Below are 12,630 nucleotides of genomic sequence, written 5' to 3' on the forward strand. Positions count from 1 at the left end.
GGGAGTGGGAGGGGGCGAGGAGGGTGCGGGGAGGGAGAGAGAGCGAGGCAGGGAGGGGGCGGGGGCCGGACACACTCATCATGGATGGCAGGGATAGGGGACGGGGGCAAGTAGGAGAGGAGGGAACTTCCGGGCATTCCCGGATGCCGCGTTGTCCCGCCCCTGGCCCCGAGCGTCCGTGGCCTCCAAACAAACCCGCCAAGTAGCACCACCGGCTTTGACAGGAGAGATGGATGGCGGGGATGGGGGCGGGGGCAAGTAGAAGGGCCGAAGGGGAGGGAAGTGGCGATGAGTGTGTCCCGCCTCTGGGCCTGATCATCCCTGGCTTTGCAAACAATCCCACGAAGTAGCGCCCACGCTGCAATCGTGACGGCACCGCCCGCAGGCGGGCACGCGCGTGCACGTTGTGGCACTGGACGGCAGCGGCGTGGTCACCCACACCGCCCCGCCCTTCTTCACCTTCCACTTCTCCAACGCCTTCGAGCGGCCAACCGCCGCCGCCAACGGTGGATCTGGATCCGAGATCTGTGTGGATCTGTCGGTGTACGACGACCCCCAGATCATCAACGACCTGCGGGTGGACAACCTGACGGCCTTCCCCGGCGGCGGTGCGTACATGCGGCACGGTGTATGAGCGTGTGCGACCCAGATCCTCACCCCGAGCGTGCTTGTGTCAAAGGACTGTTGACCATATACGGCTGTACCTCACGCATACCCAATCCAGTACGTACCCTCTCGCCTCCCCTCCCCCTCACGCCGCCTTCGCGCTCTGCGACCTTGCTGGGCCTTGGTTGAGTTGGGGTTGGAGTAAGCCACCTCCCCCCCGGCCACCCCCTCAGCCTCCACCCCCCCCCCACCACCACCCCATCGCCCTCACACAGAGATCTCCCCCAGCCGCCTGGCCCGACTCACCATCCCGCTCACGGACGCCTCGGGCGCACCCGCCGGCCCCACCACCCTGGCCGCCCCCGCGCCGCTGCTGCGGGACGATGCCGCGTACGGCAACTACATCGAGTTCTGCGCCTTCAACCCCGAGTGAGTGTACGGCAACTTGACAGTACGGCACTTTTGCTGAGGAACAGAATCTGCCCAAGGGCGCGGGGGTGCACGGTTTGGATCGGGAGTGGGTACGTGCCTGGGGCACGGCACCTGTGCCCTCTACCAACGGTACATACCGTATATGCACACCAGGCACAACCCTCCAGTTGGCACGTTCACGGTACCCGCACCAAACTCCCCCCATCCCCCGCACCCCGCATCCCACATACTGCACGTACGGCATACCGTACATGCAGGTACAAGTTCAAGCCGTACCGCTACACGTACGGCACAGCCGCCGTACGGCCCACCAACATGGCCAACGCACTGGCGCAGCACGACACGGAGGCCGGCACCAGCCGGGTGTGGCACGAGCCCGGGTCCATGCTGTGTGAGTCACAGAGCGGGGGGGGGCGGGTGATGTGCGTGTCGTCGGGGAATGTGTGTGTTTGGAATGGCAGGGGAAGGGGACACGTAGGGCTCGTAACACGTGTGTGCTGTTTGTGCGGGCGGTTTTGAAGTGGCAGGCTTGTAGCGCCTTTACTTCGCAGCGCGCCGCCAGTTGCCCAGCAGTGGGGTGGCCTGTTTCTTACGCCCTCCCTTGCAAACGGAAAGCGCCTCACACAACCGTTCGACCTTACCCTCACTCGGCCATACAGTGCGTGTGCACGCGCGTGCCCCTGCTTGCTCCTTCACCTCCAAACCGATCCCCTCGCTGCCGCCTCCACCTCCTCCACCGCCTCCACCTCCTGCACTCCTCCTCCGCAGCCGAGCCGTCCTTTGTGCCGCGGCCCGGCGCCACCGAGGAGGCCGACGGCGTGGTGCTCAGCCTGCTCACACGCGGCGACGGCGGCGGCAGCCAGGTGCGTGGGTCGAGCGGTGGTGCTGCGGTGCATCCGGCGCGTGCGTACGCAACAGCCGTGTGCGTGTGCCGTATGTGGGAAGGCAGCATGCCCAAGGAACGGCACAAAGACACATGAAGGCTGTGTGCACCACTCGCCGCCTCCCTCCCTTCGCACGCCCTGTCCTCTCCCCTCCCACGCTCCCCTCCCCTGTCCTCAGCCCCCTCCGCACACACGCCCCCACCCACACCCCACCTCCCACCCACCGCCCCACCTCCCACCTACCGCCCCACCCACCCCCCCACGCAGCTGCTGGTCCTGGACGGGCGCACCTTCACCGAGACCGCCCGGCTGCAGCTGCCCTTCGCCGTGCCCTTCCGCTTCCACGGAGCCTTCGTGCAGGGGCAGCAGTAGAGCCCGGGCGGCGGCTGCTGCTGCAGGCCAGCTATGATAGCAGGGCGGCAGGGCGGCTGCGGGACTGCAATGCATTGATCTAGCCCAGAAGGTGTTACTATCTAGGTGGATAAGGTGTTCAGTGATAGCATCATAGGAGTCCATGCATGTGACTGAAACAATCGAAAGCGACCATGTTGATGATGTTATTTCTATGGAAAGCAAGGCCAAGCCATGCGCATTCCTTCACGGAAGACACCAACCCAGGGGATGGCCATCGCCCCTGCACCGAACTCAATAGGCACGGCACCGACTTGTACGCATACACAAAAGGTTCGCCATGCCTGACACAATGCTTTACGATGCCTGTGGCATTAGCCAGGCACCCGACGCATTGAAAGGGGCTTGATACTTGAAAGGGCTGACCGGCTGAGCTCAGGCTTCCGCGCTGATTACGGGATGGGCTTGTGCGTGTTGCGTTCTTTCAAGCATATCAATAACGGGTAGGTAAGAGAGCCAGAGGCGATGCCCAGGGGGCACCTGCGTCATCAGCGGGCTTTGTAGAGGTATTCAATTGGTCTTGTGCCGTTTGGCGCTTGCGTGCGCGTGTGCTGCTGGGCGGCACTGGCATTCGCCGACTGGTGTCGCTTTCATCAGTACGAAGCGAGAAAGCAGAGCGCCCGCCGCGCGCATCAGATGTGTGCGATGATGTGGTCCTCGCTGGAAGGGTGGCTGCAATGTAAGGAGCGTGGGCGTATGCACGGTACACCTGTATACCAGCGTTGATATGCTTACGGTACGGCGAGTAAGGCCGCCGTAGGGCCCACCAATATGGCCGACAGGGGAGGAATCGGGGGTAGGAACGGGCCATAGGGAGGGTGGATGACGAGCCCGCTGGTGGTGCGGCACGACGTGCCGCCCCTTGCCCTGCTGCCCTGCCGCCCCTTGCCCTTGCCCTGCTGGCCCCTTGCCGCCCCTTGCCCTTGCCCTGCCCCCCGTGCCGCCCTTGCCCTGCCCCCCGTGCCGCCCCTTGCCCTTGCCCTGCTGGCCCCTTGCCCCGCTGACCTTTGCCATCATGAGGCAGTGACGTGGAATGCGATCACGGTGCTCTGGACCCCAGGGGCGTGCCGCCTGCGGCCTGCTTTGCCGCGGGCCTACTGCAGTCTCCAGCACTACTGCTCTAGTAGGCATCATAGTGATCATTCCAGGGTGTCGGAGTGACACGCTATTCTGCGGGCAGTGCATTTCACCGGCAGAGCAGGATTTAGCCCCGGCCTATTTGACCGGGTTGAGGGGATGGTGTCACGGTTAGCTCGGTAACGCCTCCCTGGAGACCGAGATGCTACTGCCGACCGGCATGGCGGCGGCGGGGCAGGCGGCTGTAGCAGAGGGGGAAGGGGTCCGGGGGGACAAGCGGCGGCGGAGGTGAAGGGCGACGAGTCACTCCCCTGCTTGCTCCTAGCACGGCTGCATGTCGGTGTGCAAAGAGCGATGGAGCATTGCGGCGAAGTCATGCGCATGAGTATTGTGTTTGAGACTTGGACTGGCGGCAGAGGTGTTGAACTTCTGCAGCAGTGCAGCTGACTCCTGACGTACCTGGACAGTTCTCGCAGCCCCACGCCGAACAGGCAGGGAGCAGGGGCGTCACCGCGTCAGAAGGTTACCCACACGACCCAGATCCGCACGACCCAGATCGCCGTCGCCTGGGAACCCTGCTGAAGTTATCCGACTGCGTGTTTGCAGCCGAGCGCAGCTGTATGCCCCCTTGCCCGTGTCAGTGTGTGCAGCAACCCTGCCCAAGATTCATAGTGACTCATGTATCATCTTTCCGGGTTACAGCGTATCACCCTGAGGTGGTGAGCTTTCTCTTCCCATGAGAGGGGGAAGATACGATCCGAATCCAGCATGTGTTTGAAAGCACATGCTTAATACATGTTAAACAACCAGGGCGCACAAGCAAATATACAGCAGCCCATTTCTTATACATCCGATGCACTCACGCTCACAGCGTCAAAACTTATGTGTGTACAGCGATGCACGAATTGCAGTCATCGCCTCATCCGGCTGTCACGCTCTTATTCTTTGGCCCTCTCAGCCTGGCGCTTGCAACCGTGCCAGCCAAGCAAGCCGGGCTGGATGCATCGCAAAGCCTGAGACGCCACAGCTTCAACTAACCACTCCACACACGTGCAAGTCGGTCCGCTCAGCACTCAACCACATTCACAGCACTCCTGTATATGTTCGCAAAAGAATTCTCTGCTCCGTAGTGTCTAGTTGCGCTGCCCAGGACCCACCCGCGACACGCATTTCCGCATGCCCATGCCGCGTGCTGCAGCTGCGCGCGTGTCAATCCCCATCCCATGTCACACAATTCTGCCAACAGCGCGTGTGTAAAAAAATTACCAGCGACTCACACAACGCTACACCATCCATCCCGCGCTCGCCGCACCGTTCGCCGGGTACCACCCATGAACGACATTGCAACCGAAGCCGCCCGCGACCAAACCGTGAAGCAGATCACGATCGAGGAAGAGGCACTTAGATGGCCTTGAGGTTGTCGGGCAGGGGGGTGAGGGGCAGGCCCAGGTCGCGCTCGACGTCCTCCAGCTCCAGGATAACCTCCTTCTCGAAGCGCAGAACCAGGTGCTCGAAGATCTCGGTCTGCTCCACCAGCTCCTGGGCCACGAAGGCGGCGATGGCGATCATGGCCAGGCGGCCGTTGTTCAGCTCCTTGGTCTGCGGGCGGGAGAGGGAGGGAAGCGATGGCGCGACAGTCAGGCACGAGTTTGTTTAGTGGCAGGCATGGTATGAGGTTCGGCTCGGCGCTTTGTTTTGTTAGCCCGTAAGTACAGCTGTGCGCTGTGAAGTACGGCTGTTGCAACAACAGGGCATGCAAGCCAAAGCTAACGACCAAGGCAATGTCAACTACCATCAGCAACAAAAGTATCAACTGCCACTGTACACACCTGCAGGGTCTTCAGCTCCTCGGGGTCGGTGGGCTTGAGGCCCAGGGGGTCGAAGCCCAGGTCACCGGGCTCGTAGTCGTCCTTCAGGGAGTTGAAGCCGGTGCCGGTGGGGGTGGCCCAGCCGACGGCGACACGGTAGGACTCGGCCACACCGATGGCGATCAGCAGGGGCTCCCAGAAGCCCTGGCCGATCTGCTGGAAGTGGTAGATGGCGGGGCCAGACACGCGGCCGTCGAAGTCTGTTGGGTGGGGAGGCAGGAGGGAAAAGGGAACAGAAAGGTCAGCCATGCGCTACGCTTGGATACGCAATGCGTGGACGAGGGGGAGGGACGAGGGGACAGGAAGAGCGGCACTGATATGGCCCGTGCGCAGCGTTCTTTGTTCCTGCAGCTAAAACCCCGAACTCACTGAAGAACAGGGGGAAGTCCTGCAGCTGCTCGCCAACGATGAAGCCCAGAGCGGCAAGCATAGCAACGCGGCCGTGGGTGATCTCAGACTCGCGCCAGCGACGGACATCCTTGACGGAGGCAGTGGCCAGGAAGCCAGCGGGGTCGAACACGTTGTCGAAGGGAGCGGTAACACCGGGCAGGGTCTTGGCGTCTGCGAGTATGCAGGGCAAACACAGAATAAGCATAAGCAAGGAAGCTACGGCGCACATTGATGGAGGACGGCAATCAGCAAGGCTAAGGATGCGGAGCCGCTCCGAAGTACAATTCATGCTGGCAGTATACAGGACCATGCAACAATTGGAGAGACGGTCGGCCGAAAAACTCAAGCTGCGGTTGAGGTTGCAAAATCGAGGAACTCACAGGCCAGGACGTCCTCGGGCACGGGGGCGCCGGCCTTGCCGCTCACGGTGCGCTTGCCGCTCACGGAGTTGACAGCCACCGAGCGGCGGGAAGAAGCGGGCACAGCCGCGGCCTTGCGCATCATCATAGCCATTTTGGTAGGGTTGAAGGGCTGAAGAAGTGCACAAGGAGGTGCAAGCTGAGAAGTGGGTTGGGGAATGACTCTGAATGGAAATTGAGCCTTTAAATATGCGGGCCAATGGGCCTTGAGGTCGTACGTGTCGGTTGTGTGGCCGGGCTGTGGCTTTGGCCGGTGCCACGTTTCGAGTGGCCAAAAACAAGCGGACCGCGCGCGCTGGAAGAAGGGGTTCCTGATGCAAGCTCAGATTAGCTATAATAAGCAGAACTACATAATCTTTTTTGCTAGCAGTGCAGCGACTCATTTTGCGTAGTCAACCGGTCGCGACGGTTCGGCTACCTCGTGCAAGTTTGCGAACCCTGCATCTTTAGTTCAGCTTACGATGTGCTGCGTTGCCGATTATGCAGCAGTTATGCTGCCATCGGGGCGGCTCCTCAAAGCGCTGTCTGTCAGCGGCCCGGAGGCCGTCGCCCTAACGAACGCCGTCGACCGCGTTCCTAACGAACGCCGTCAACCTTCGTCGACGCGTCCCGAAACACTGCAGTTGTGTCAAAGTGTTTCAACCATGACTTTTAGCGTCTTTGGATCCAGGAAGGTTCAACGACGGTGTCGCGTTGCGCCCCCCTGCCCCCCCCTGCCCAGCATGAGGCGCGCACTTTCGCTGCACCACCCCCCCTTCATTGTTAGCGCTTCTTCCGAGCTTTGCCGCTTGCCTGTGCTGCCCTGACCAGGTCCCAGGGGCGCGAGTGGGTGCCCAGCGAATGCTGGCAGGAGCGTGCAGGAGGGGGCAGCATGCTGGGGCAGTTACGACAGCCAGCATGCGGATGTGTGGCCATCGAGACGCATGCGTGATGTGTGGTGCCCCTCCCCTCCCCTCCCCGCCCCTCCCCTCCCCTCCCCTCCCCTCCTCTCCCCTCCCCTCCCCTACCCTACCTTATCAGCATCCATTTCTGGCTCTCCAGCTTGAGAGGCTCTCTAGCTTGATACCAGTCAGCTGAGCCACGGCGTTGCTCCACACATGGTTAATTGGTATCCGCCGGCCCTCCAAGCTGCTCCATTCGCTGTAGGCAGCCTTCAGCAGCCGCGCCTGATCCTCGGAGAAGAGCCGACAGCCGACCGGCTGCTGGTCAGCCACCCGGTGCCAGGCCTGCTGCAGTGCCACCAGCACCTGGGCACCGGCGTCCGGGTCCCGGGCAGCATTCCGGCGGTCACGTGCTTTTGTGCCACCCTTGCTGGCACCCTTGCTGGCCCACGCAGATTGTTGCTGCAACAGCTGCCGCTGCTCCTGGGTTGGATGCTGGGCCGCCGCCGCCTGCTGCAGCTGGTAATAATGGTTGCTCTTCAGCAGCTGCTGCTGCTGCGGGCTCAGCTGCTGCCCACTGTTGTGCGCCGCCCACGCCTGCTGCAGCTGGTAAGAATGGTCGCTCTCCAGCAGCTGCTGCTGCTGCGGGCTCAGCTGCTGCCCGCTGTTGTGCGCCGCCCACGCCTGCTGCAGCTGGTGAGACGGGTGGCTCTCCAGCAGCTGCTGCTGCTGCGGGCTCAGCTGCTGCGTGGGTGAGGGCGGGTGATGGTAGATATCGATGGTGCCGGGCGGGCATCTGTGGCTTTGGCCGGTGCCACGTTTCGAGTGGCCAAAAACAAGCGGGCCGCGCGCGCTGGAAGCAGGGGTTTCTAATGCAGGCTCAGATTAGCTATAATGAGCAGAAGTACATAATCGTTTTTGTTAGCGCCGCAGGCACACATTTTGCGTAGTCGACCAGTCGCGACGGTTCGGCTACCTCGTGCAAGTTTGCGAACCCTGCATGTTGAGTTCAGCATACGATGTGCTGCGTTACCGATTATGCAGCAGTTATGCTGCCATCGGGGCGGCTCCTCAAAGCGCTGTCTCCAGCGGCCCAGAGGCCGTCGACCCAACAAACGCCGTCGACCGTCCCTAACGAACGCCGTCGACCCTCGTCGACGCGTCCCGAAACAAGACTGCAGTTGTGTGAAATGTATCATTCAGCCACAACTTTTAGCTTCTTTGCATTTGGAAAGGTTCAACGACGGTGTGCCCAACTGATCTTTTTTGGTGTCGCGTTGCGCCCCACTGCCACCCCCCCCCCCTCCCCGCCCCCTGCACAGCATGAGGCACGCACTTCCGCTGCACCGCCCCTCCTTCATCGTCAGCGCTTCTTCCGAGTTTTGCCGCTTGCCTTTGCTACTCTGAACAGGTGCCAGGGGTGCGAGTGGCCGAGTGTTGGTGTGGGTGCCCAGCGAATGCTGGCTGATGCTGGAAGGATGGGGCAGCGTGCGGGGGCAGTTACGACAGCCAGCAGCACCACCAGGAGCAGCATTCCAGGCAGTTAGAAATTTTGTCCAGATATGTCCTGGCGCGTGTAGGGTACTGCCCGGCGGGGCTGGGCTCCGGGTCAGGAGGAAGGTGGAGGAGCAGGAGAGGAGGGACCACTCGGTCCTGCCCAGTCCATTCGAGAGAGGTGGCCTTACAGATCGTCCAGCGACTAACCGCATCTATTGAAGCTTCATAAGTGCATACGCTGAGATACACCTACCAATAGAGCTAGCTGAAGTACAAATGCAGGTCACGATGAATCTTCAGCGCCCGATGCCTTCCCAACAAGGGAGGGCACGGTTACCTGGCTCACAAGTAGTAAGGACTGTAACTTGCTCGCGTCTGGGTGGGAGCCGGCGGCACACGGGTGTTGTGGATGCGAGCGCAACGGCTGGCGCCCCTTCGCCGACGGCTGCGGATGTCGCAAGTGGACTTCACGCTGCTGCAAACATCATTGGAAGCAGCTCGGGGCCGAGTACTGAACCCTGGCCGGTGCTTCCATCGGGTGTCTCGATTATAGGCCTCTCCGACGCCGGCCACAAGGAGACACAGCGGCTGCCTTTTCTACTGTACTGTCCCGATATTGACGGGGCTGGCCTGACGAGCTCTGACCAGCACCCGGTAAGGTTCGCGCCTGCGGCCGACGGCTTGACTTCCAGAACAGAGACTCTGGGGCTGGGGCCGCCCGCATCCCGCGCTCCACCTCCACTCGCTCCACACGCGACCTTGACCTAGCCGTGCCTTGTTCGCCCCCCCCCAACCACACACATACACCGCACAACCACGACCAGCTCCCCCCGCTCTACCACGCTGCCTCCACCCCCCTACATCCTCCGCAGCCCCCGCACCTACCCCCTGCAAACCCCCCGCACACCCCCCCCCCTGCAACCCTCTGCAGGCCTGGGCCAAGGCGTTCGACATGCACGCGCTGACGCTGGAGCCCGACTGCCGCGCCAGCTTCCACGAACTGGCGGAAGCTGCCGGCAGCTGGCTGCGGCGCCAGCTGGCAGACGTTCCCCCCGAGCGGCCCGTCTACCTGCTGGGCGAGGGCTGGGGCGGCGTGCTGGCGCTGCAGCTGGCGTGGGACTGCAGGTGCGGGGAGCAGGGGTTGTAGATACCAGCCAAAACTAAACCAAACCCAATGCGAAAGAGAGAGGAGGAGAGCGTGGGGAGGGGAGTGAGGGGAAAGGTGGAGGGGAAGAAAGGAGGAAAGCGAACCTCCCCAACCTCCCCAACCTCCCCAACCTTGAGAAGCAGGCGGGCGGCGACAGGACAGTCAACATATTCGTGACGAACCCGACGGTGTACCTTAACAGCGGGCCCGCCTCAACCTTTCCCACCTCGCCCCCCCCCGGGGGTTCATGCGTTGGGCTCGGGCATGCAACACCCCCCCCTTTCCTGCCCCGCATTCCCCACCTCCCCCACCCGCCCCACCTCCCCCACCTGCCCACCTGCCCCACCTCCCGCACCTTCCGTCACCTTCCCGCAGGAAGCTGGTCAACCGTCTCATCCTGGTCAACCCCGCCACCTCCTTCGCGCCCGACACGCCGCTGGGCCGCCTGGCGGAGCTGCTGGAGCGACTGCCGCCGGGGCTGCTGGCGCTGAGGCCGCCGCAGCTGCCGCAGCAGCTGCTGCAGGTGCGAGGATGCGGAGGAGGAGTGCAGGGAGAGGAGCAGGGAGGGAGGAGGGGGATGTAAGTACCAGCCCAAACTAAGCCAGACCAAGCCAAACTAGAGGAGCACAGGCAGAGGCGACAGTTGCAAGGTGGGGTAGTTTGGTCCAATCCCAAGTAAAACAAGGCCCAGGGCCAGTCCACAGAGCGCGAAGGCGAGGTTTGGCCTGACCCTCCTCCGCGGGGGGCCAGAGGAAGGGGGGTTGCAAGGTGCTGAATGGAAGTGGCAGCGCGTGAGCAGGGGGAGGGGCGGGGAGGGAAGGGGGCGGAGGGCGGCTGGGGAGGGAGGTACGGACTGGGGCGGCGCGGTGTGGAGGAGGGTGGGGAGGGTGGCTCGCGCAGTGGTCGCAGGCGCGGTGGGCTCCACAACAGGTGGCGGCGGCGCGCGGGCTGAGGGGTAGCCCTTGCAGTGGCGGCAGGGTGCTTGTGGGTGGCGTGTGTGTGTATCAGAACACGAAACGGAAGCCCACCTTGTGTATGCGTGTATGTGTGTGTGTGCCTCGTGTATGCAGGGCCTGTCGCTGCCAACCCTGCCCGGGCTGCCTGGGCTGCAGCTCCCGGCGGTGCCGCCGCCCTCGCTGTCACTGGCTCTGGCGCCCCTGCTGGGGACCAGCCCACAGGTGAGGATGGGGCCTCGAGACTGGGACCTTGGGGCTGGGGGCCTGGGGCGGGCCTGGCGGGGGCCTGGGGCCTGGGGTCTGGGGCCTCGGGCCTGGGGCGGGGCTGGGTGCGGACTCGCTGACGGTCGCTGGCTAGGAGCGCGCCGCGACGCAACGCCTCATGACAGACCTGCAGCGACGCCCACGTGGTCCCTGCCACTGTGCCGGACAACTCACGTCAACTCACGCCTGACCGGTGTGTGCGCACACGCACACGCGCTCGCAGGCCCTGGCGCGCCAGGTGTTGGGCGGCCTCAGCAGCCAGCAGCCCGAGGAGGCGGCACAGGTGGGGCCGGGCGTGCGTGTGCGTGGGTGTATGTGATAAAAAGCGCAATGAAAACAAAGCGCAAAGACAGTGTATGCAATGCAGCAACGATGCGCGCGCGCGCGCGTGTGCGTGTGTGTGTGTGTGTGTGTGTGTGTGTGTGTGTGTGTGTGTGTGTGTGTGTGTGTGTGTGTGTGTGTGTGTAAAATCGAAACGAATGCCCGTGTGTGTGTGTTTGTCACATGAACATTGCCTTCTTATGAGTAGTCATGCGTGGAAACCCCCCACCCCTTCGCCCGCTTTGTGATGTGGTCATCCCATTCAAACATCTACCCCCGCCCCCCCGCTCCTGTTGCGCCTCAGGCTGTGGGCCGCGCTCTGGCCCAGGTGGAGGCGCTCACCAGCTCCCTGCCGCCCGCCGCCTTCCAGCACAGGCTCAGAATGCTGGACCAGGGAGTCAAGTGAGCGCGTGTGTGTGCGGGCGGGTGTGGGCGTGCTTTTGTGCGTGCTTGTGTGCGTGTTGGTTGGCCATGTGGCGTGTCCTTCCCGCCCGCCGCAAGGCGTGTCGTCGCAATGACGCCGTACACGTGACACCCGCTGACCCACATGCATACCCAAGGCCGGCTTTCGTTTCGTTTTCGACACGCTGACGCACACGTACGCACTACCGCATACACGCGCGCCGCCCCCCGCCCCCCGCCCCTCAGGCAGGTGGTTCCGCGCCTGGGCCGCATCCCGCAGCGCTGCCTGGTGCTGGCGGGCGGCGGCGACGTGCTGCTGCGGAGCGCGGAGGAGGCGGAGCGGCTGGAGGAGAGGCTGCAGCGGGGCTTCAAAAAGGTGCGTGTGGGGGGTTACATTCATGATTAATTAAGAAGTGAAGTCGTAGGCAGGTGCAGTCGCATAGTAGACGGGGGGGTAGGGGGAGGATTGGGCATTGGTACAGAGAAGTGTAGGGGGGGGCTTATGTGCCCGAGCCCAACGAAATAGGTCCCAATAGTCAAAGAATGTCGCCCAACCCAGAATGCAGTGCGAGCTCCACGGGGCGAGGTAATTTGTCCCGATCCCAAAGAACCAAGACCGGGGGCGTTGGGAGCTGGTGGGAAGAGTCCGGGGACTGGGGGCAGCGGCTTCCAGACCTTACCAAGCGCGTACTGCATTCCTGGGTTGGGCGACGACTACTTGACTGCCGTATTGGGGCCTCTTAGTTTGGGCTGGTATTTACAACCCCCATGCCCCTGTTCCAAACATCCTTGCAACCCCTCCTCCTCCCTCCTCCCTCCTCCAGGTGCTTCCGGACGCCGGCCACGCGCTGCTGAACGAGCCGGGTGGCGCGCTGCTGCCGCTGCTGGCCGACCTGGGCTTCTACACCACCACCCGCGTGTTCAGCTCGCGCGTCAAGCCGGGGGCGGACGTGAACGCGTTCGGCGGCGCGGGGCCGGTGGAGATCCCCAGCCCGCAGGTGTGTGTGTGTGTGCGTGTGTGTGTGTGTGTGTGTGTGTGTGTGTGTGTGTGTGTGTGTGTGTGTGGTGTGGCTCA

At 63.0% G+C, this 12,630-nt stretch overlaps 3 protein-coding genes across 3 annotated transcripts in view; 2 read left to right on the forward strand and 1 right to left on the reverse strand.

Moving 5' to 3' along the window:
• CHLRE_08g365851v5 (uncharacterized protein) overlaps positions 1–3,070 on the forward strand; it is a 7,912-nt gene extending 4,842 nt beyond the window's left edge. Inside the window, exons 5-9 of the mRNA XM_043064928.1 lie at positions 386–608; positions 882–1,035; positions 1,296–1,429; positions 1,807–1,901; positions 2,190–3,070. Coding sequence (XP_042921929.1) covers positions 386–608; positions 882–1,035; positions 1,296–1,429; positions 1,807–1,901; positions 2,190–2,294 — 711 coding nt within the window. The 3' untranslated portion in view covers positions 2,295–3,070. The remainder of the gene's footprint in view (positions 1–385; positions 609–881; positions 1,036–1,295; positions 1,430–1,806; positions 1,902–2,189) is intronic.
• A 1,024-nt stretch (positions 3,071–4,094) lies between these two features.
• On the reverse strand, positions 4,095–6,253 carry CHLRE_08g365900v5 (uncharacterized protein). The gene is made up of 4 exons (XM_001696073.2): positions 6,049–6,253; positions 5,648–5,839; positions 5,240–5,478; positions 4,095–5,009 (listed from the first exon to the last, which is right to left on the reverse strand). Exons 1-4 carry the CDS (start codon positions 6,179–6,181, stop codon positions 4,812–4,814), a joined length of 762 nt encoding a protein of 253 aa, XP_001696125.1. The 5' UTR covers positions 6,182–6,253; the 3' UTR covers positions 4,095–4,811.
• Positions 6,254–8,658: 2,405 nt separating this feature from the next.
• Positions 8,659–12,630, forward strand: part of CHLRE_08g365950v5 (uncharacterized protein) — a 9,309-nt gene continuing 5,337 nt past the window's right edge. The window contains exons 1-8 of the mRNA XM_043064929.1: positions 8,659–9,119; positions 9,397–9,590; positions 9,988–10,135; positions 10,683–10,790; positions 11,056–11,115; positions 11,458–11,555; positions 11,802–11,931; positions 12,380–12,553. Of these exons, the coding sequence (XP_042921930.1) occupies positions 8,742–9,119; positions 9,397–9,590; positions 9,988–10,135; positions 10,683–10,790; positions 11,056–11,115; positions 11,458–11,555; positions 11,802–11,931; positions 12,380–12,553 (1,290 nt within the window). The 5' untranslated portion in view covers positions 8,659–8,741. The remainder of the gene's footprint in view (positions 9,120–9,396; positions 9,591–9,987; positions 10,136–10,682; positions 10,791–11,055; positions 11,116–11,457; positions 11,556–11,801; positions 11,932–12,379; positions 12,554–12,630) is intronic.

This window comes from Chlamydomonas reinhardtii, chromosome 8 (genome assembly GCF_000002595.2).
Source record: "Chlamydomonas reinhardtii strain CC-503 cw92 mt+ chromosome 8, whole genome shotgun sequence".
Classification (NCBI taxonomy): Eukaryota; Viridiplantae; Chlorophyta; class Chlorophyceae; order Chlamydomonadales; family Chlamydomonadaceae; genus Chlamydomonas; species Chlamydomonas reinhardtii.